This window comes from Telopea speciosissima, chromosome 9 (assembly GCF_018873765.1).
Source record: "Telopea speciosissima isolate NSW1024214 ecotype Mountain lineage chromosome 9, Tspe_v1, whole genome shotgun sequence".
Lineage (NCBI taxonomy): Eukaryota > Viridiplantae > Streptophyta > Magnoliopsida > Proteales > Proteaceae > Telopea > Telopea speciosissima.
In genome coordinates, this window is record NC_057924.1 from 31,470,958 (window position 1) to 31,488,268 (window position 17,311).

The window sequence follows — 17,311 nt, forward strand, 5'->3', positions numbered from 1 at the left end:
TCTATATGGAGAGAAGAGTGAGATCTACAGTGACCATAAAAGCCTCAAATATTTCTTTACTCAGAAGGAACTCAATATGAGACAGAGGCACTGGCTAGAACTCATGAAAGACTATGATTTCACCATTCATTACCACCCAGGTAAGGCAAATGTTGTAGCAGACGCTCTCAGTTGAAAATCCCAGACCTCCTTAGCTGTCAGTAAGGAGCTTATAGAAGAAGCTAGAAGGATGGATTTGGAGTTATTGGTAGAGGGTGTTACCCTATCCCTAGCACCTTTATCGGTGCAATCAACCTTGGTTGGAAAGATTCAAGCAGCTCAAGCTACAGATGAACACTTTCAGGAAGTTATTGAAACTATTCAGAGTGACACGCAGCGAGATCTGGATTTTACATTGACAGATAGCGGCATTTTCATGTTTAGGGATCGCCTATGTGTCCCTAAGGACGATCAGCTAAGAAAAGAAATGTTGTCAGAAGCACATGAATCTCCCTACTCAATTCACCCAGGTAGTACTAAAATGTATAAGGACCTGAAAGGACATTTCTGGTAGAGTGGAATGAAAAGGGATGTAGCTGAATTTGTGGCCCGGTGTCTCACTTATCAGCAAGTGAAAGCAGATAAACAATGACCCCATGGCCTTCTATAGTCATTGCCCATGCCAGAATGGAAGTGGGAACATGTCACCATAGACTTCATCACAGGGCTACCCCGTATGCCTAGAGGTGTTGATGCTATATGGATTATTGTGGACAGGCTGATGAAGATGGCTCATTTCATCCCAATCAAAGTCACCTATTCTATGGATAAATTGGCCCACTTGTACATTGATAATGTGGTTCACCTACACGGAGTTCCAGTTAGCATTATCTTAGATCGAGATCCCAGATTCACGTCCAAGTTTTGGGGCGGATTCCAGAGAACTATGGGTACCCGATTGAGTTTTAGCACTGCTTTTTCCATCCATAGACTGATGGGCAATCGAAAAGAACAATACAGACATTGGAAGACATGCTTTGAGCCTGTGCCATTGATATGCAGGGCAACTAGGATGAGCACATCTTGCTTATCGAGTTCGCGTACAACAACAGTTACCAACCAACTATTGGAATGGCACCCTTTGAAGCTCAGTATGGAAAGAAGTGCCATACTCCATTGTATTGGGATGAAGTAGGTGAGCGGCATATCCTTGGGCCGGAATTGATCCAAGCAACCTGTGAGAAGGTGGATTTGATCTACGAGGGAATTAAAGCTGTCCAATCTAGGCAGAAGGGCTATGCAGACCAAAGGTGAAAGGATCTAGAGTTCCTCATCGGTGATAAAGTATTTCCTAAAGTGTCGCCTACTAAGGGCGTAATGCGGTTCAGCAAGAAGGGGAAGTTAAGCCCAAGATATATTGGACCCTATGAGATTCTTGTGAAGATTGGGCAGGTGGCTTATCAGTTGGCGCTTCCACCATCCTTGGACGACGTGCATGATGTCTTCCACTTGTCTATGTTGTGGAAGTATGTGCATGACCCCAGTCATGTTCTATCTCAGGAACCACCAGAGTTGGCAGCAGATATGTATTATAAAGAACAACCTAAAAGAATCTACGACAGCAAGGTGGTAAATCTCCGCAACAGACCTATTCATTATATGAAGGTGAGGTGGTGCAACCACACAGAAGAAGAAGCTTCCTGGGAAGCCGAGGTGGAAATGTGAGCAAAGTACCCTTCCCTTGAATTCCTACAAGGTATGACAATTTCAGGGACAAAATTTTTGTAAGGTGGGGAGGATGTTATATCCATGCCTGGATTTACTATTAATTATTATTTCTCTCTTGTGTGACGTGTAGATTCTATTGCCGTGTATGCTGGCTAGTTATTTTCACTTGTGATCAAACCTAGCCACAAGATCACTGACCAGTTCACGGGCCTACCTGTGGAGGAGAGGTTCCTCAATCGGCAGTGGGGAAGATTTGTCGATGATGACTTCGTCGATCATCCTCCTAGCATGAGTCCACGAAGTGAGGAGTACCAGAAGGCGTTTCTTGTGTCCCCACAGCTAGACTCCTCCTTTGGCGATGAGCTTAGTATCACAATTGGAAAACTATTCGGGATCACGAAGGACACGTCATGACGGTCGAGGGGTAAGATACTGACCTTGTGAATGTTATTGTACCCTTCCCCTAGTTGACCTTAAAGTGTGGGCCAAAGCCTGATCAATTTCCTTAAGTTTCTACCTTTACAGCAGCAACGGACACACGAGCAGACTCACCAAGACTGAATCCACCTGTTAGTCCGCCCGTGCTATTTGAGGACCTTGTGTGGGACCCACACCCTGTGCCTCAGACACTCTTTTTAGTCTTTTAGACAAGGTAGGTCTCATCCTTGATCCCCTTGACTTGTGGGCTTACCATTTGGGTGGACCCATTAGCTTGGTAGACCTCTTAAATGAGTTTTGACTCATTATGTCCAAGCTAAACAGGCCCTAAGTGGGATTTGGTATAAGACTAAGACTTAGTCCTTAAGCCTCATTACTTCCTTCACCTACCCAAAACGTTGGAGCTGTGGGAGCATTGAAGGCTTGGAGAAGAAGGGTCTGGAGAGGCTGTGGAGGTGGAAAGCATTAAATAATCCATCCTTGAGGTAGGCATCTTCACCTTCCTCCATCTCTTTTCCATTTTAAAATTGGGGGATCCCCTTGGGATCAATTCCAAGCTTAGGGTTTCTCTTGGAAACCCAATAATCCCTATTAAATGCTCCCTTTGAGACTCACATTCCCTTTCCTTAATGCCTTCATGGCTTGGATGACCCAAATGTTGTTCAAGCATTTGAAACCTAGGTTAGGTTTGGGAAAAAACCTTGGAGATGGACCCAAATCCCTTAAATCCCCTTACCTTCTTTGAGGACCAGGTGTACTAGACCTCCAACGAAGGTTTGAGCTCACCTCCCCAACCCTAGGACCTCTATGGATCTATGAATGAAGGGCTGGAGGTGATAATCTTCGTAGCTTTCAAAGGAATGGCAGCGGACTAACGACCGAACTCACTGTCGTGTATCCGCCCATTAGTCTGTTCAGCCTAACCTGGCTGTTTAATCTGGGCAGAGCCACGAGTGGACCCACCTAGGTGAATCCGCCCATAGCTCAGGTTCCTCTCAAGTGTGTCTTAGGTTTTGGACGGATGCACGAGCGGATCCATGTTCCACGTCCGGCCGTGAGTCCGTTCCATATATTTTTTGGGTATGGCCTAGACGGATCCACGACTGGACTCACCTGGCTGACTCCGTTCCTTCATCCACCCCTACTGTTTTAACCCAAACTTCATTTAAACTGTTGGGACCCTTTGTGGGACCCACCTATATACTTCTAACACTACTTTCATAGATCCTTAGACTTTGGAATCTATATGGAAGTACGTGCACTAGAGCAAACCTCACCGAGCGACAAGCAAACAAACTGTGAGTGGGTTTTGGGTAATGTTTGGGCTTGACAAATACATATAGATGTATAGATACAATCATTTGGAATATAGAATGGTTTATGTGCTTACATTCATTCTTGCCATGTTGCATTTTGCATATAAAACCATGTTGGATACAAATGGATGAAATGTGGATATGATACTTTATATTGTTATATTGAGTTACGGTGCTGGGTATGCCGATGCCGGAACCCCGAAGTTCTTATGTTTACAATCATTGCTTGCCATCCTGGTCTGTATGCGCCATGTCGTGCTGGTACCCGGGTGCTAGATGGAATGGGACGTTGATGCAACCGGAATACCTCTCGGGACGATAGAATCACATGTAGTATATCTATGGTTAGGAATTATACTCCTTTATGCTACGACCCTTGCCAACAGGGGTTTACGTGTTGGATAGTCGGAGCACTTGATGTCTGTGGAGGTGGGAGAGGCCAGGTCAGGGGTAGTAACGGCTATATGGGGTCTGCCACTGGGTGGCCTATAGCTTCTACCGGTGTAGGTCCCTTGTAATAATTGAGGTTTCACTGGGGCGATAGGATAAGTGACCCTCAGTGTCTCCCGAGTTATCACAATAGCATATACCATGACTTAAACTATTTGTTAGGTGGAAAAATATATGTTTAACATTTTATGCATCATGGACTATGTGTGATTCTGTGTATGTGCACTCCCCTTTCCCCTCACTGGCTCAGTGGAGCTAACCCCCTATGTACACAACTTTTAGATTTTGATGCAGGTGGTGGATACTTGGCTGGCCTAGATGTACAGTCGACAGAGTATGATGGTATTGGCACAGAGGAACCTGGGTATGTGTCAGAGGAACACGACGATGGTTGCCCCTGTGATGATTGTGCTTATGGGCACTGATGTTAATTGGGGATTTCCCCTATCTTTTGATTCTTGTGGGGCGTTGTGCCCGTTATAAACATTTTCTGTAATAACTTATTATACTTTTGAATAATTATGTCATGGTCAGCTGGTGTTAGCACTAACTATTATACTATCACTCAGACAGCTGAACATACTGTAACTGCTTATGTAAATACTACTTAAGCTCTTTATAACTCTGACAATGATTGGAATATTTGTTCCTTTTTGCTTAAATGTATTTATTTGGGTGGGCCCTTGGGTGGTGACTATGCTTTGGGACATTGTGCCGTTGATCCTGGTAGGTATTGGGGTGACGTGTGTCATCCTAATTACCATCTTGACTGTGCTTATGGCATAAGCTTGGGATAGGGACGTGATAGTGTTTGTGTGACCCAGATCCGAACTGAGAGCCAAATTGGTTTAGAAATATGATACTCAAACTGAACTTGCTCGGTTCGGTTTTGATTCTGGAGTACGGTTTGGTTCTGGTTTCTATTACTCGGTCCGTATATTATAATAGTAGTATTATAATATCTAGGGAAAAAGAACTATGTCAGTGAGTATGGCCAGCAGACCCATGAGTCTATCTCTCTCCTCCCCATGCGAAAAGACACCCATGCCCCCTTTTTTGAGGAGGAGAGAGATAGACACATGGGAGTGCTGGCATAGGCCACTGTCACACCCCTATCCCAAAGCAAGGGCAATGTGACTGGAATACCCCTGTATTCCTGACCTAACCATAGGATTGACACTTTGTTGTGTCATGTTCACTATCATTCAAACAATAAAAGAACAAGGATTAATCCAGAGTAGCAGCAGAAGAAATAAGGAATATTAATAACATATAGTATAAGATTTATAAAATGGTAGCATATAAGTATAAGTGATCATTTATCCCAACATTCAAAATGTCATCACATTCCATAACAATAATAAGCAAGTATAAGATATAAAGAGGAGTTGCAAAATATCATCTATCATTGGTTACAGTCATCGACAAAAGTTCTCTCAAGATAAAAATAAAATAATAACGTTTCATAACCACTGGGCCTCTAGCCCGAACTACTATGCTCCATGAGTATCCATCTCATAAGTCTGATCCCCATCATGTCCCTCCTCAGTGGGCCTCCCACAAATGTCATCATCGGGTATAAGTGTTCAACCAGGGTCTCCCCAAATATCAAGTCCAGCCACGTATGGCCATCGGGACTCCTCGTTAATCTCCAGGGCATTATCTGTATCAGCATCTAAAAACAAAGATTGCCGAGGGATGAGTTTCCACAAACCCAGTAAGCGATTAAACCATACACATACATACATCAATAAATACATCAATAATGCATGCTAAATTATGCTCATCACATATGATGCATGAATGCATTTGTTCATTTTTCCCCTAACAACAAGATTCCAAGTTGGGTTGAGTACTACTATAACACAGGTAGCATAGTCGGCAAACAGTGCCATAATCTGGATGACATTCCGACAATGTCAAACCCATACTACAATGGAAGCCTGCGAGACTGGACCTCTTCACTAGGTTGTCTGCAACCCCCCGATATACACTTCATCCTGGTGTCCAACCCGAACTACTATTAGTGCCTGGACTTCACGGTGGGCTATCCCGAGAACACGATTAAGACCTATGGGCTTGCCCGACCCCTAAACCACTATCGGTAAGGGTTGTAGTACTAGGTAAGTTATATCATAGTCAGCAAACAACTATTGAAATGCAAAGGTACGTGCATGTGTAGCCTAGAGGTTGAGTCCATAGTGCCAAACACGGTGGCCTGGCTATCCTATTGCACCCTCTAGCTTACACACACACGCAAGAATATAATAATATGGCGGGTGTGATACTGAGATACCAGTCGGCCGATCACAACCCTAACCCTCTACATCATACACACATCACAATCATTCTTTATTCACAACACTCTCCTCACTACGCATGGCAATCATAAGTCCGACTCCCACTCACGGTACTTGGATCGCATCACTCATTCTCAGCATATATCCATATTCCATTCCATTCATATCATCATTCACATAATTTCCAAAATAGAATTTCAGCCTAAAATCATCTAGCATAATTGTATGTCATCATGTTTGCATTATTCCACAAGGTACAACATGCATAGTAATCATACCACATCATTATGCATATCCTAAACACATGCCTAATGAGAAACATTCCATAAAATAGTTTATATGTTCAATCCACTCACAATCGCTGAAGCATAAGCAATCATAGGTTCCGTGTAGTGTATGTCCTCCATCGTAGGTGTACGTTACCCTAACATGTCAATACACAAGCATGCAATAGGTGAGAGAGGGTCTGGGTACCAAGTCCGAAGTCAAAACCCCAAGTCAGCATCAGATAGCCTAAGCGGACAATAGATAGTGCGGATCATGCACATCGTCCATAGGCCAGCGGACTATACAATCAGTGGATCCAATCCTTTAGAGTGGACGATGCTTTGTGTCTGAGTGGATGATACATCGTCCGCCCATGCCAAATTTGCAGCAATTTGGCTTGAGCTCGATCCATATCTTGGCCAATGGCCATGGGTCCTATAAGGGTCTATGAGGGAGTGTTCTTAGACTCCAAGGGAGCTTCTACTCATGGGGAATCAATCTGCTTAGCATTTCCAATGAGGGATTTGGTTGCTAACATGAAGAATCACACAAATGGGGTTCAAAATAGGGTTCCATGCCATCTAAGCCATAAGGCTGGGGGTTAGGTCATTCCTAAGGTATCAATTGATGCCTCTAGCATTCAATTAGAAGGTTAGATCATTAAGAATGAAAAGTCCTTTGGTTTGAACATAGATTGGACAACTATTGCATGAAACCTAAAAGGATTTGCATAGAAATCAAGTAGAAATGATAGCTTACAATGGGATTAAGCCTAGGGCAGCAAGAGAGTGAGTTCCTAAGCTGGGTTTGAGCTCCAAATCACCTCTTCCATGAGCTCCTAGTCCAATGGTGAGTGTATGGCTTGATGGGGGAGTGCTGTGTGCTCAAAGCAGCTCCAATGGAGGATGGAGTCCTCCCTTTCTTCACCTCCATCTTCCTCTTTCTTTTCCTTCCTTCCTTATCTCTCCACGTTCTTATCTCTTCTCTAGGGTTGGGAAATGAGAGAAATGAGGAGAGGGATAGGGTTTTGGCTGGGTTTAGCTAAGTAACTTAGAGTGTGTTTGGTTTGGGGGTGTTTTAGTGTCTAAAATGTGTTTTAAACACTTGGGATCCCAAATGGGGTGTAGGGTACCTACCTTAGGATTTAGATAGCTTTATTAGGTCTTAAGTGGGTTGGATTAACCCAGGGTGGAGCCCTAGGCTCAAGCCATGATGGTCCAAGGTAAAGTCATACGATTCTGGGCACTATTTATACTGAGCGGACGATATGCCTACGGATGATATGTTTCATCTGCTGGCTTATGCTGCATGATCTGCAGGGAGTAATCTTGGGCAAGTTTGACTCCAATTGGAGTGGGGTCTTCTAAAGGGGATTCATACACACATGGGGGTATAAATGGGTATCATTAGTGTACAAACATCACATGTAAATCATCAAGATGTTGTTAGATTAGCATGGGTTAGGGTATGGGTGCAACAGCCACACTCCTGGATAATAAATTATTTCCCTAAAATTTAATATTAATGTTAGTAATATATAGTAATAGTTGGAAAACCTGGTTTTCTGACTTGACTCACCTTTTAGAAAAATTGGTGACTTGGCCTAGATAAACCTGGTCAAGAGAGGAAGATGGAAGATTTCTTAGATAGATGGATCAACCATTATTATGGATTGGATAGTGAAGAGTGCAATGTAGAGAGAGAGATGGCTTCTTCTCATTTATTTACAGAATTATAAATGCAACATTATAGTTTCTAAGAGAGAGATAGATATATAGATAGAGAGAGAGAGAGAGAGATCCAAACTTTTAGTTTTCATAAGTGTAGACCCTGCATTTTGCCACCCCCTTCGGTAGTGATGACAATCGGACGTGAATTAACAAAGTTTCTCTCTCCAAAAGGACTCAACCACCTAACCTATTTCATTTTTAACCGATAAGGTTTGGACAAGTGTTTTTAAGTGCAAAATAACCAATGATAGCCTAGGATGCAGAGGTAGTGATTAGAAACATTGTCGACACCAAGTTAGGGTTAATTGTTTTGTTTAAAATTAAAACATTTTTGACCCAATCTTGGGCTAAAAAATATACCTTTGGATAGTGCTTGGAAAAATGAATCTAACGGTATTTTTTTTTTTTTTTATCAAAATCCAACATCCCAACTGGCAAAAGATTCCATTTTAGGCCATATGGATCAATCTGGGGCATCCAAGGATCCTTATAAGTTCCATGGATCTGTGGAACCCAAGGGCGGTTCCTTGGATCTGTGGAAGCTTTGGATAAGGTTTAAAAAAAAAAAAAAAAAGAAAAACAAGAAAATCAAAATATCCTCACTATCTTAAAGCTATAAATACCCCTCCCGCTTTCAAACCAACACATACTAGAGACTTTGAGATTTAGATTTTCAATTGCAGATTTTCAAATGGAGGTTTTCATATTGAGATTTTCAAATTCAAATTTTAAGATTCAGATTCCATATTTGAAAATCGGATTTACAGAGAAGGTTTTCAAAAAGGGTTTTGAAATCAAATGTCTTCCGGTATGTTGGCAGAAGCCATGTTCGAAGTTTGATTTTTCAAACTTTTTCTTTTGGTTTGGATTTTAGAAAGAAGAGGGAGAAGCAGGAGGTTTTCAAAATAGGTCTTTTTCTTTGAAAATCAGATTATCTTATCCTTCTTCAATTTTCTTTTCGGATACTTTGAGTGAGTAAGGCCTGTACTTTTACCCCTCATTTGTTATTCCCTTTGCCAACATGGCCTTGTCCCCACGATGCCCTGTTACTCTGTGGACCCTCGATAAGCCCCTCGAAGTCCCGAATCCATAGATAATAGGGATATTTCCAAACCCTACCTTATGAGAGGTATAGCCCTGTAAGTGAGAGAGAAGATGTCTTTTCCCCTCCACATGAGCCGAAGTTTTGTTTGATTTTTGTCAGCAAAAGTTCGTTTGATAAGTCAAGGTTTTTCCCGAATTTTATCAACAAATTTCATCTCATAGAGCAGAAGCCACCGATATTTCTGTACAGAAGTTTCCTTTGAAACCTTAGTGGAAGGTTAAATCCAGGTATTTTCACCTTCTTGCTCTATTCCAACTCTGGCATAATGTAGACTGGTAAAGTGACCGGGTTATGGCATATACTAGTGGGTATTCTATGTCATTTCCATGCACGTGTTATGCATAAGAAAATCATATAAAATATCATTTCAACCATTTATGGGCATTCTGGTGTTTATCCAATAGAGCCCAAAATGGCCATCCATTATCACTAAATTGGTGTATTTTGTCGTTCTAGGATATTTGCCATCAGGCATTTAATTACTTTCCAAAGTTTTAGTGATGCGTGTGTACATTACTTACTAATGATCTAACCGATGCCGAGTGGTTCTTTTACTCCCCATCGGTCATTATTGCTTTTTGGAGTTTTAGTGATGTGTGCATGCGTTATTTACTAATAACCTAATCGATGCCGAGTGGTTCTTTTACCCCCCATCGATCATTTTTCCTTTCTAGAATAAATGACTCTGGCATTTGACAGAACCTTACTGTTTTATACTGGTCATTCAAGAATTATAGCTTTCTAGAAGAAATGACTCTAGCATTTGACAGAATCTTACTACTTTACGTTAGTCATTCCGAAATTACAGCTTTCTAGAATAAATGACTTTGGCATTTGACAGAATCTTACTGCTTTATTCTGGTCCTTTCAGAATTTTAGTTTTTCAGCCCTCACGCCATCATGTTTTCCTAAAAACCTGTCGATCCCTATATCGTCACAATACCGACTATGTTTCTAAAAATACGTTTGATCCCTTCGCTAGGTTTGAAACGTTATTCCATGCATATAAGTGCATTCAAAATCATGTTTTTAATCAATGGTGATGCCCAAATATGGTTTTATTCGCACTCGTTGCATTTATGCCCTTCAGGGGCATTTTGATAATTTACCAATTACAAGCCTGAAAGCCCATCCCAGCAAATACTATTCAGTATGTCGGGTTATTTTAAGTTGATCAATATCACTTTTGATCTTTGCAATCCCTCATAATGTCTATTTCGACACCCTTTTGCCATTATGCCCTTGGGGGGCATTTTGGTCATTTTGTAGCCAAAATTTGTTTAGGACCCTAAAAGGATTCCTAATAATTATAACACATGTTTTGACATTAATAAACATGTCTTGGGACATAACGCATCATTTCCATGCAATCTTGTGCCTTTATGCCCTCTAGTGGCATTTGGTAATTATTGTCATTTAATGTTAGATTGCACTTTAGATATTTGGAAGATCTCATAGATGTTTTGTTGACTTATCTAACCATGTTTAATATCAGTGGTGATGCTTAAATATGATTTTTACACAATTCTGCCCTCCAATGGCATTTTGGTAATTATTGCCATTTTGGGTTGGATTGTACTTTAGATATTTGGAATATCTCATATATGTTTTGTTAGCATATTTAGTCATGTTTGATATCATTGGTGATGTTTAACTATATTTTCTGTAAGTCTGCTCTCTAGGGGCATTTTGGTAATATTTACCATTGTAAGCTGGAATGCATTTTTGGTATTTGGAATACCTCACACATATGTTGTTAATGCATTTAGTCATATTCAGATCAGTGGTGGTGTTCAGACATGGCTCTATTTGCATTTTATGCCTTTATGCCCTTTAAGGGCATTTTAGTAATTTCCATTACTTTATACAGGTTTGCACATTTAATGTCTTATGATGTATGATCATGATATTTTGACTGTAGACCAACCTTGAATATTGTTAGATGAGATCTTATTTAGATAGATTTTGTGAATCCCAACATCTAACACGAAGGATCGGCTCCTCCGGGAGGAGTGGGGTGCGTAAAACCTTCCTATCTCTGTAACCTGACCTCTTACCCATTCTCTGGCCAGATCACATAGATTCAATTGTACCCCTATCCTCTAACCAGGATTTGGGCTACCTATTTAGGGTATTAGGCCCTTCACAACCTAGGTGGCGACTCCCTTCTGTTATTGTGCTTTCCTCGCGCCCACATCACCGGTTCATAAGAGTGAACCACAACACACAGTCTTTTGGCATACAATTTGAGTCGTTAAGGAAAAGGGACATCAATGCCATGAGGCGTCACGACAGCAACCCCACAAAGGTGTCGATCGGTGCACAATCACAATGTTTATACCTTACAATGGCAACTGCGCTAGGAAAGTTTATGGTGCTTTCAATAGTAGATGTTGCTTTGCTTTAAATACAAATATTGCTCTCTCATATACTGCTTTGTTTGACAATATGCTTGTTTGAGAACCTTGTTTGTACCATGATTGTATTAATTGCATAATGCAGCATACTCGGAGTAAAATCAAATGACGAGGTTACTCCCTGTTGTGTCTCTACCCCCGGGGAGGTGAGACACATTATAATAAGTACTTTGAGATCGAATGATAGATGCTTCCCGGACAAGAGTGTTCGAAGTGAAATCAGGCAACGAGGGTGTTCCTAGTGGACATTTAGAGATCAAATGATGCCTGCTTCTGCACTACACTCATTACACACACACACACACACAATGCATGGAAAATACTCAGCCAGGTGGTTTAGTTGTTGGACCCCATGTGTAGTCATGGGTAATTAGCGGCTAAGTCACACCCTTTGATATTTACTTTGCAAGCCTAGAATCATAAGTGAGGATGGTAACTAGTGTGCTGTGGGGTACATTTGATACTAAAAAATGGCACTAGTTTGATCATTCTGAGTCTGATTGATCTATTCCCCAGGTATATCAAAGGAACCACATACCCATAACTCGCTTTCACGAGCGAGAAGTATATCGGTTCTGTCAAGGGTGACCTTTTATGTCCTATTAGCCTACCTATTTGCATCAATCATGTAGAAAATTAGACCATACATGAATAGGATTCACCACAAACTAACTTGGTAGATTATTTTGGAGGGGCCATTATTTGAATATTTGTTGGTAAATTCTAGTTACTATAGCGTGCCTACAAAAGGGAAGCTCGATTTGTCCCATGATAAAAGACACTCTATGGTAGCAAAGAGTTAACCACTGGGTGTCAGAGCCACCAAGTGTGCTCATTGGATTAAAACTCTTGTGGACATACTTTACCTGATATAGCATGCTTATAAAAGAGAAGCTCGGATGGTCCCTCGGTGAAAAGGCATCCTATGTTAGTGTAAGGTTAACCACGAGGTTAATCTTATTTGAACCACTTTGTTTGTTTTTCATCTGGCAACAAGTTTGACCTAAGATTTACCGGACAACGAAGGATTTATGGTATGACTACATCACTCACAGCTTAATGGCATGGGGATATTGCTCCCTCTCAGGAGGGAAATCATTTTGAATTCAATATGGATGCCAATATCGCTTAGCATGTGACAATGTAGTCATACCATCAATTACTTGAGGATTGTAGCTCAAAGGCAAACAACGTGTTGGTACATGTATTAACCTTGTGTGTAGATATTTGTGTGGGAATGTTGTCCGTAATAAACTAAAATTTCCTTTTGGCCTATATGTTTTCTTGCTTAATCATGGTACAATTTCACATCAAGAGAGCTCCTTGCTACCTGTTTGGACCCGTCACGGCAATAGGTTAATCCAAATTAACCTTGTCCAGTGTCCGTCTCCTCTATCTAGTCAAGACTTTAGGACCTCTATCCCACCAGCTTCAATGGCCCTGCCAAACCCACCAAAAAAATCTTCTCATTGAGGCAAACACATACCCACCAAGTAATGACCGTCCAGATCCTCATGAAAGTCAGCGAATGGACCAAATCTAGGAAAATATGGCCAAAAATGAAGCAAACAATATTACAATTACTATAAGCAATGCAAGCCCAATAGAGAGGTGAAATTGTGCTTACTTCCGGAGACCTTGAGCGTGTCCCTAGAGCAGCTCCGACAGCCTCTAGAGTTCCTATCAGAGTGGTCATAGAAGAAGATGAAGAGGTCATGGTTGATGCTCATCAAGAATCTCCTGAGACCGATAGTGAATGAAGGATGAGAGAGAAAGTAGAAAAACTAGAAGTTATTGTTTGCAATGGGAAAAGCCAGGACATTTTTGAAGATGGTACTATGGGTTTCTTTCCAAAATCCACAGTTCCTAAAGACTTCAAATGGAAGCCAGACAAACTTGATGGAACCGATGACCCCAAAGCTCACTTGAAAATCTTCACTAGTGTTGCTTGAAGAACAAATGGGACAAGCATTCCTTTATTCATTATCGGGATCTGCTCTGCGATGGTTGACACAACTAGATCTCTCATAGACACAAACATGGTCAAGTGTTATGAAAGCCTTTGCCAAACAGTATTCATACAATACTGAAGTAGACATCACATGACGTGAACTGGAGACACTAAGTCAAAGGCCAAATGAAGGTTTCTTGTGGTTCATAATAAGATTCTATGAGAAAGTTGCCAAGATGTGGAATCAACCCTCTGAAACTGAGCAAGTATAAATGATTTTGGAAAATCTCTACGGGGAATAACATGATAGTCTCTATTGCCAGCCTATCTTTTGAAGCACTCATGCTCGCAGGGAAGCGTATTGAAGACCAGTTGCTTAAGAGATCATTAAACCGAGGTACTTCTTATGATTCCTCTGCAACACAATCTGGGAGAAATATGAGAGCCAACAAAGGGAAAGGTCCATAAGTGAATATGGTAGGGTCAAGCCAACAACCGGTTGAGCAAGTGAGAGTGATAGCTCCACCTCCAATGGTGATATAACCGAATCCTCTAGTGTAGCAAGGAAATAGAAGAAATTTCTCAGATTTTGGGGGTATGGCTTTAACTGCATTGTTCAAAAAATTGAAGAAGGAAGAATGATGAGTACTATTCCCCCTCACCCAATTGACATGGAACATCTACCGGCATGGTACAAACCAGACTTCTATTGTCACTATCATGACAAAAAGGGTCATCAAACGGATAGGTGCTTTCATCTAAAACATGCTATTCAAGACCTGATCAATGTGAGGAAGATCAAACTCAGGGCCAAACAACAACCAAATGTGACTACCAACCCTCATCCAGCTCATGATGTTAACATGATGGAGCCAGACTTTTTAAAGGATGATCTTGTAACTCTCATAAAGCCAGTTCCTCAGAAGACGAAGCACATGAAAGCCAAGGCTTACAGAGCCATCCTTAGTGCTCAAGCTTTTCAGAACTGTGGAAAAGGGAGAGCATTACAGGAAACACCAGGTCCAAGGGGAATGTCTAAAGAAGTTGATAAGCTAGCATCACCTTCTTATCATCTGAGTTCGCCTAGCAATAGAGCACTTTTGCACTATGTCGGCCGATCAATTTGGGGAGAAACATCAACCCTAAGAGGAAGTTCTAAAGAAGTTGATAAGCCACTATCACCTTCTTACCATCCGGCTTTGCATAGCAATGGGTGGCTTCCTTTTGATGAGGAAATGATTGAAGTCCTAAAACCATCATCATATCGTTTTGAATCTCCACAATCATCAATAGGGTCAGTAAATGTTCTAGGGGAAGATTGTCAAACCAACCCCACAACTTTGATCCGTCCAGTACATAAGTCTATAGCTAATCTTAAGGATATCTGGAAGAACAAAATGAGGCTAGTATGGCAGTTAAATCTTCCAACTAAGGCGAGAACTTGGATTGGTTCTTTTTCTCAATAAGAGTTTCAACAGGAAATGAAGTACAATGAGTTTTCTCATTTTCGTGGAAAGAGTTTGCGTGCTCGTAAAAGAAGGGCCAAAAGAATGATGGTTTATGCGTACTGCATAAGGACCAGTTGCAATGGAAAGTTCCAGGAAGGGGGACAGTGTTGCGATCATGGTGGAGGTTTAGCTTCAAATAGCAGGCAAGAGATGTTAGATTTCCTTCAGGAAGGATTGAGTAGCTTGCCACAGAATGCATCCTCGAAGAAATTTGTCTTCCATGAATATGAAATCGACCACATGATCTATCTACGAGATTTGCAAGATGAGACACCTCTAACTAGTTCATCAACTTTAGCCCACCCTGTCGACTCCAAAAAGCCAGACGAAGAAGGTGTGGAGAGCATTAAAGATGTAACTCCAACCTTAATGAGGGCGATAACAACTGTAGTTATTGGTGCGATCTTGTCTGAAGATACTTACTTGATCCATATGGGTGGAAACTCCAATGACAGTGATGAAGGACTATGGTTTGGGGTGACTCTGTGAACAACATAAATTCAGATCATCAGCAAGATGATCCCAAAGATCTTATTCAACCTGTTGTGGTTACATTAAGCAGTGATAAGGAAACCACCAGTTCTCCTGGTGATCCTCGAGGTGAATGGTTTGTGAAAGGCGCAGGCTTTGATAAATGGGGTAATGATGTCTATCAACAATTGGAAGATATTCATGGAATCTCTTCATCCACCCAAATAATTTCCATATGCAGAGTCCACATCACTGTGCCCGATTTAGATGATCTTATCTCAAGGCTCTTGCATGAGCTGAAGAATGTAACAGGGTCAATACATGATTTTACTAAGGATTTGTTTGGTAAACCCACCAACTCTTCGATTCTGCATTCCAATGCATGGGAAAGTCAGGCCTAAAATGAGCCACCAAAGGAAGAATGGGAGACATGGCTCAACAGCATCAATATAGATGAACCGTCCTCTTACCCCATAGATGGTATCTGTCCCATTTATGATGATGAAGATTCTGAGGATTACTCGTTTATCAACACAGAAGAAGAAGAAGTTTTCTTCAGAGATGAGAATTTTTTTAAACACTGCAAAGCTTTGGCACAGGCCATAGAAATATGAGTAGAGGCCAATACGGATTATAACTTACTCTATTAGGAGGTATGACCAGGGGCAATATATCAACAACAGTGTTTGACACTCTCAGTAGCTGAGGAGGAAGAAATTTTGCCAAAGACTTTGCATCAAGTAATGAATACAATCGCTCTCATCAAAGCCTTGGCTCAGGATTTGTCAAGATATCCATCAAACCAAACCATATCTGAGCAAATGACTGATAGCCCCATAGTCGGCACTTTGGATATTTCTGATGATGAGATAGAAGAGGATTGGCCTGTTGACCTCATCATCAATAATACACACCCAATAGTATCAGAAACCAAAAGTGGGAAAGGCTTCAAGCCAAAAAGTTTTGTGGTGGAAAAGTCAACCCTATAGGCAAAAGAATAAGATCAGTGTAGCACCTTCCTGGTCCCTGAGCACCAAGTACTAGGGCAGTAGAAGAAAGTACAAGCTAACATCTCCATCTAGGGGTTGTTGGTGGCTTCTCCGGCACATCAAGAGGTGGTTTTGAAATCTCTCCGTCAAGTGCAATTGGTAGTGAATATGGATTCGGTGCAACTATCACACAGTGCTACTTACGTGGTAAATTCACTTTGGTTCTCTGAAACAAATCTGCTACCAGAAGGGACAAAGCATACTCGTGCCCTACATGTTACTATTGAATGTAGGTTCCCCAAGTTTTGATTGATAATGGGTCAGCATTGAATGTGCTACCTTTGAAAGCTGCCAGTCGCATTGGGCTTGACTTAGCCCAGATGAAACCTTCCAGTCAGACTATCAGAGCATATGATAACTCCAAAAGGGAGATCCTTGGAATACTCGCAATAGACTTTCAATTGGGGCTAGCCAAGTTCAGTACAAATTTTCAGGTAATTGACATTTTGGCTTCCTTCAACATGTTGTTGGGACGTCCATGGCTGCAACAAGAGGGAGCTGCAGCTTCTACCTTACATCAGAAGCTCAATTTCATCAATGAGGATAGGGTCATCTCAATTTTTGGAGACTCCAATTTTGTTAATACCCTCTCCAACATAGAA

General features: G+C 41.4%; 1 protein-coding gene across 1 annotated transcript; it reads left to right on the forward strand.

Annotated features, from left to right (window-relative positions):
* The first annotated feature begins 1,356 nt into the window (after nucleotides 1–1,356).
* LOC122638823 lies at nucleotides 1,357–1,704 on the forward strand. Its single transcript, XM_043831671.1, has one exon. The coding sequence runs from the start codon at nucleotides 1,357–1,359 to the stop codon at nucleotides 1,702–1,704; it is 348 nt and encodes a 115-aa protein (XP_043687606.1).
* The last annotated feature ends 15,607 nt before the right edge of the window (nucleotides 1,705–17,311 follow it).

Coding starts and splice junctions, on each gene's coding strand:
- LOC122638823 (XM_043831671.1), top strand. CDS start 1,357: ATGCGGTTCAGCAAGAAGGGGAAGTTAAGCCCAAGATATATTGGACCC.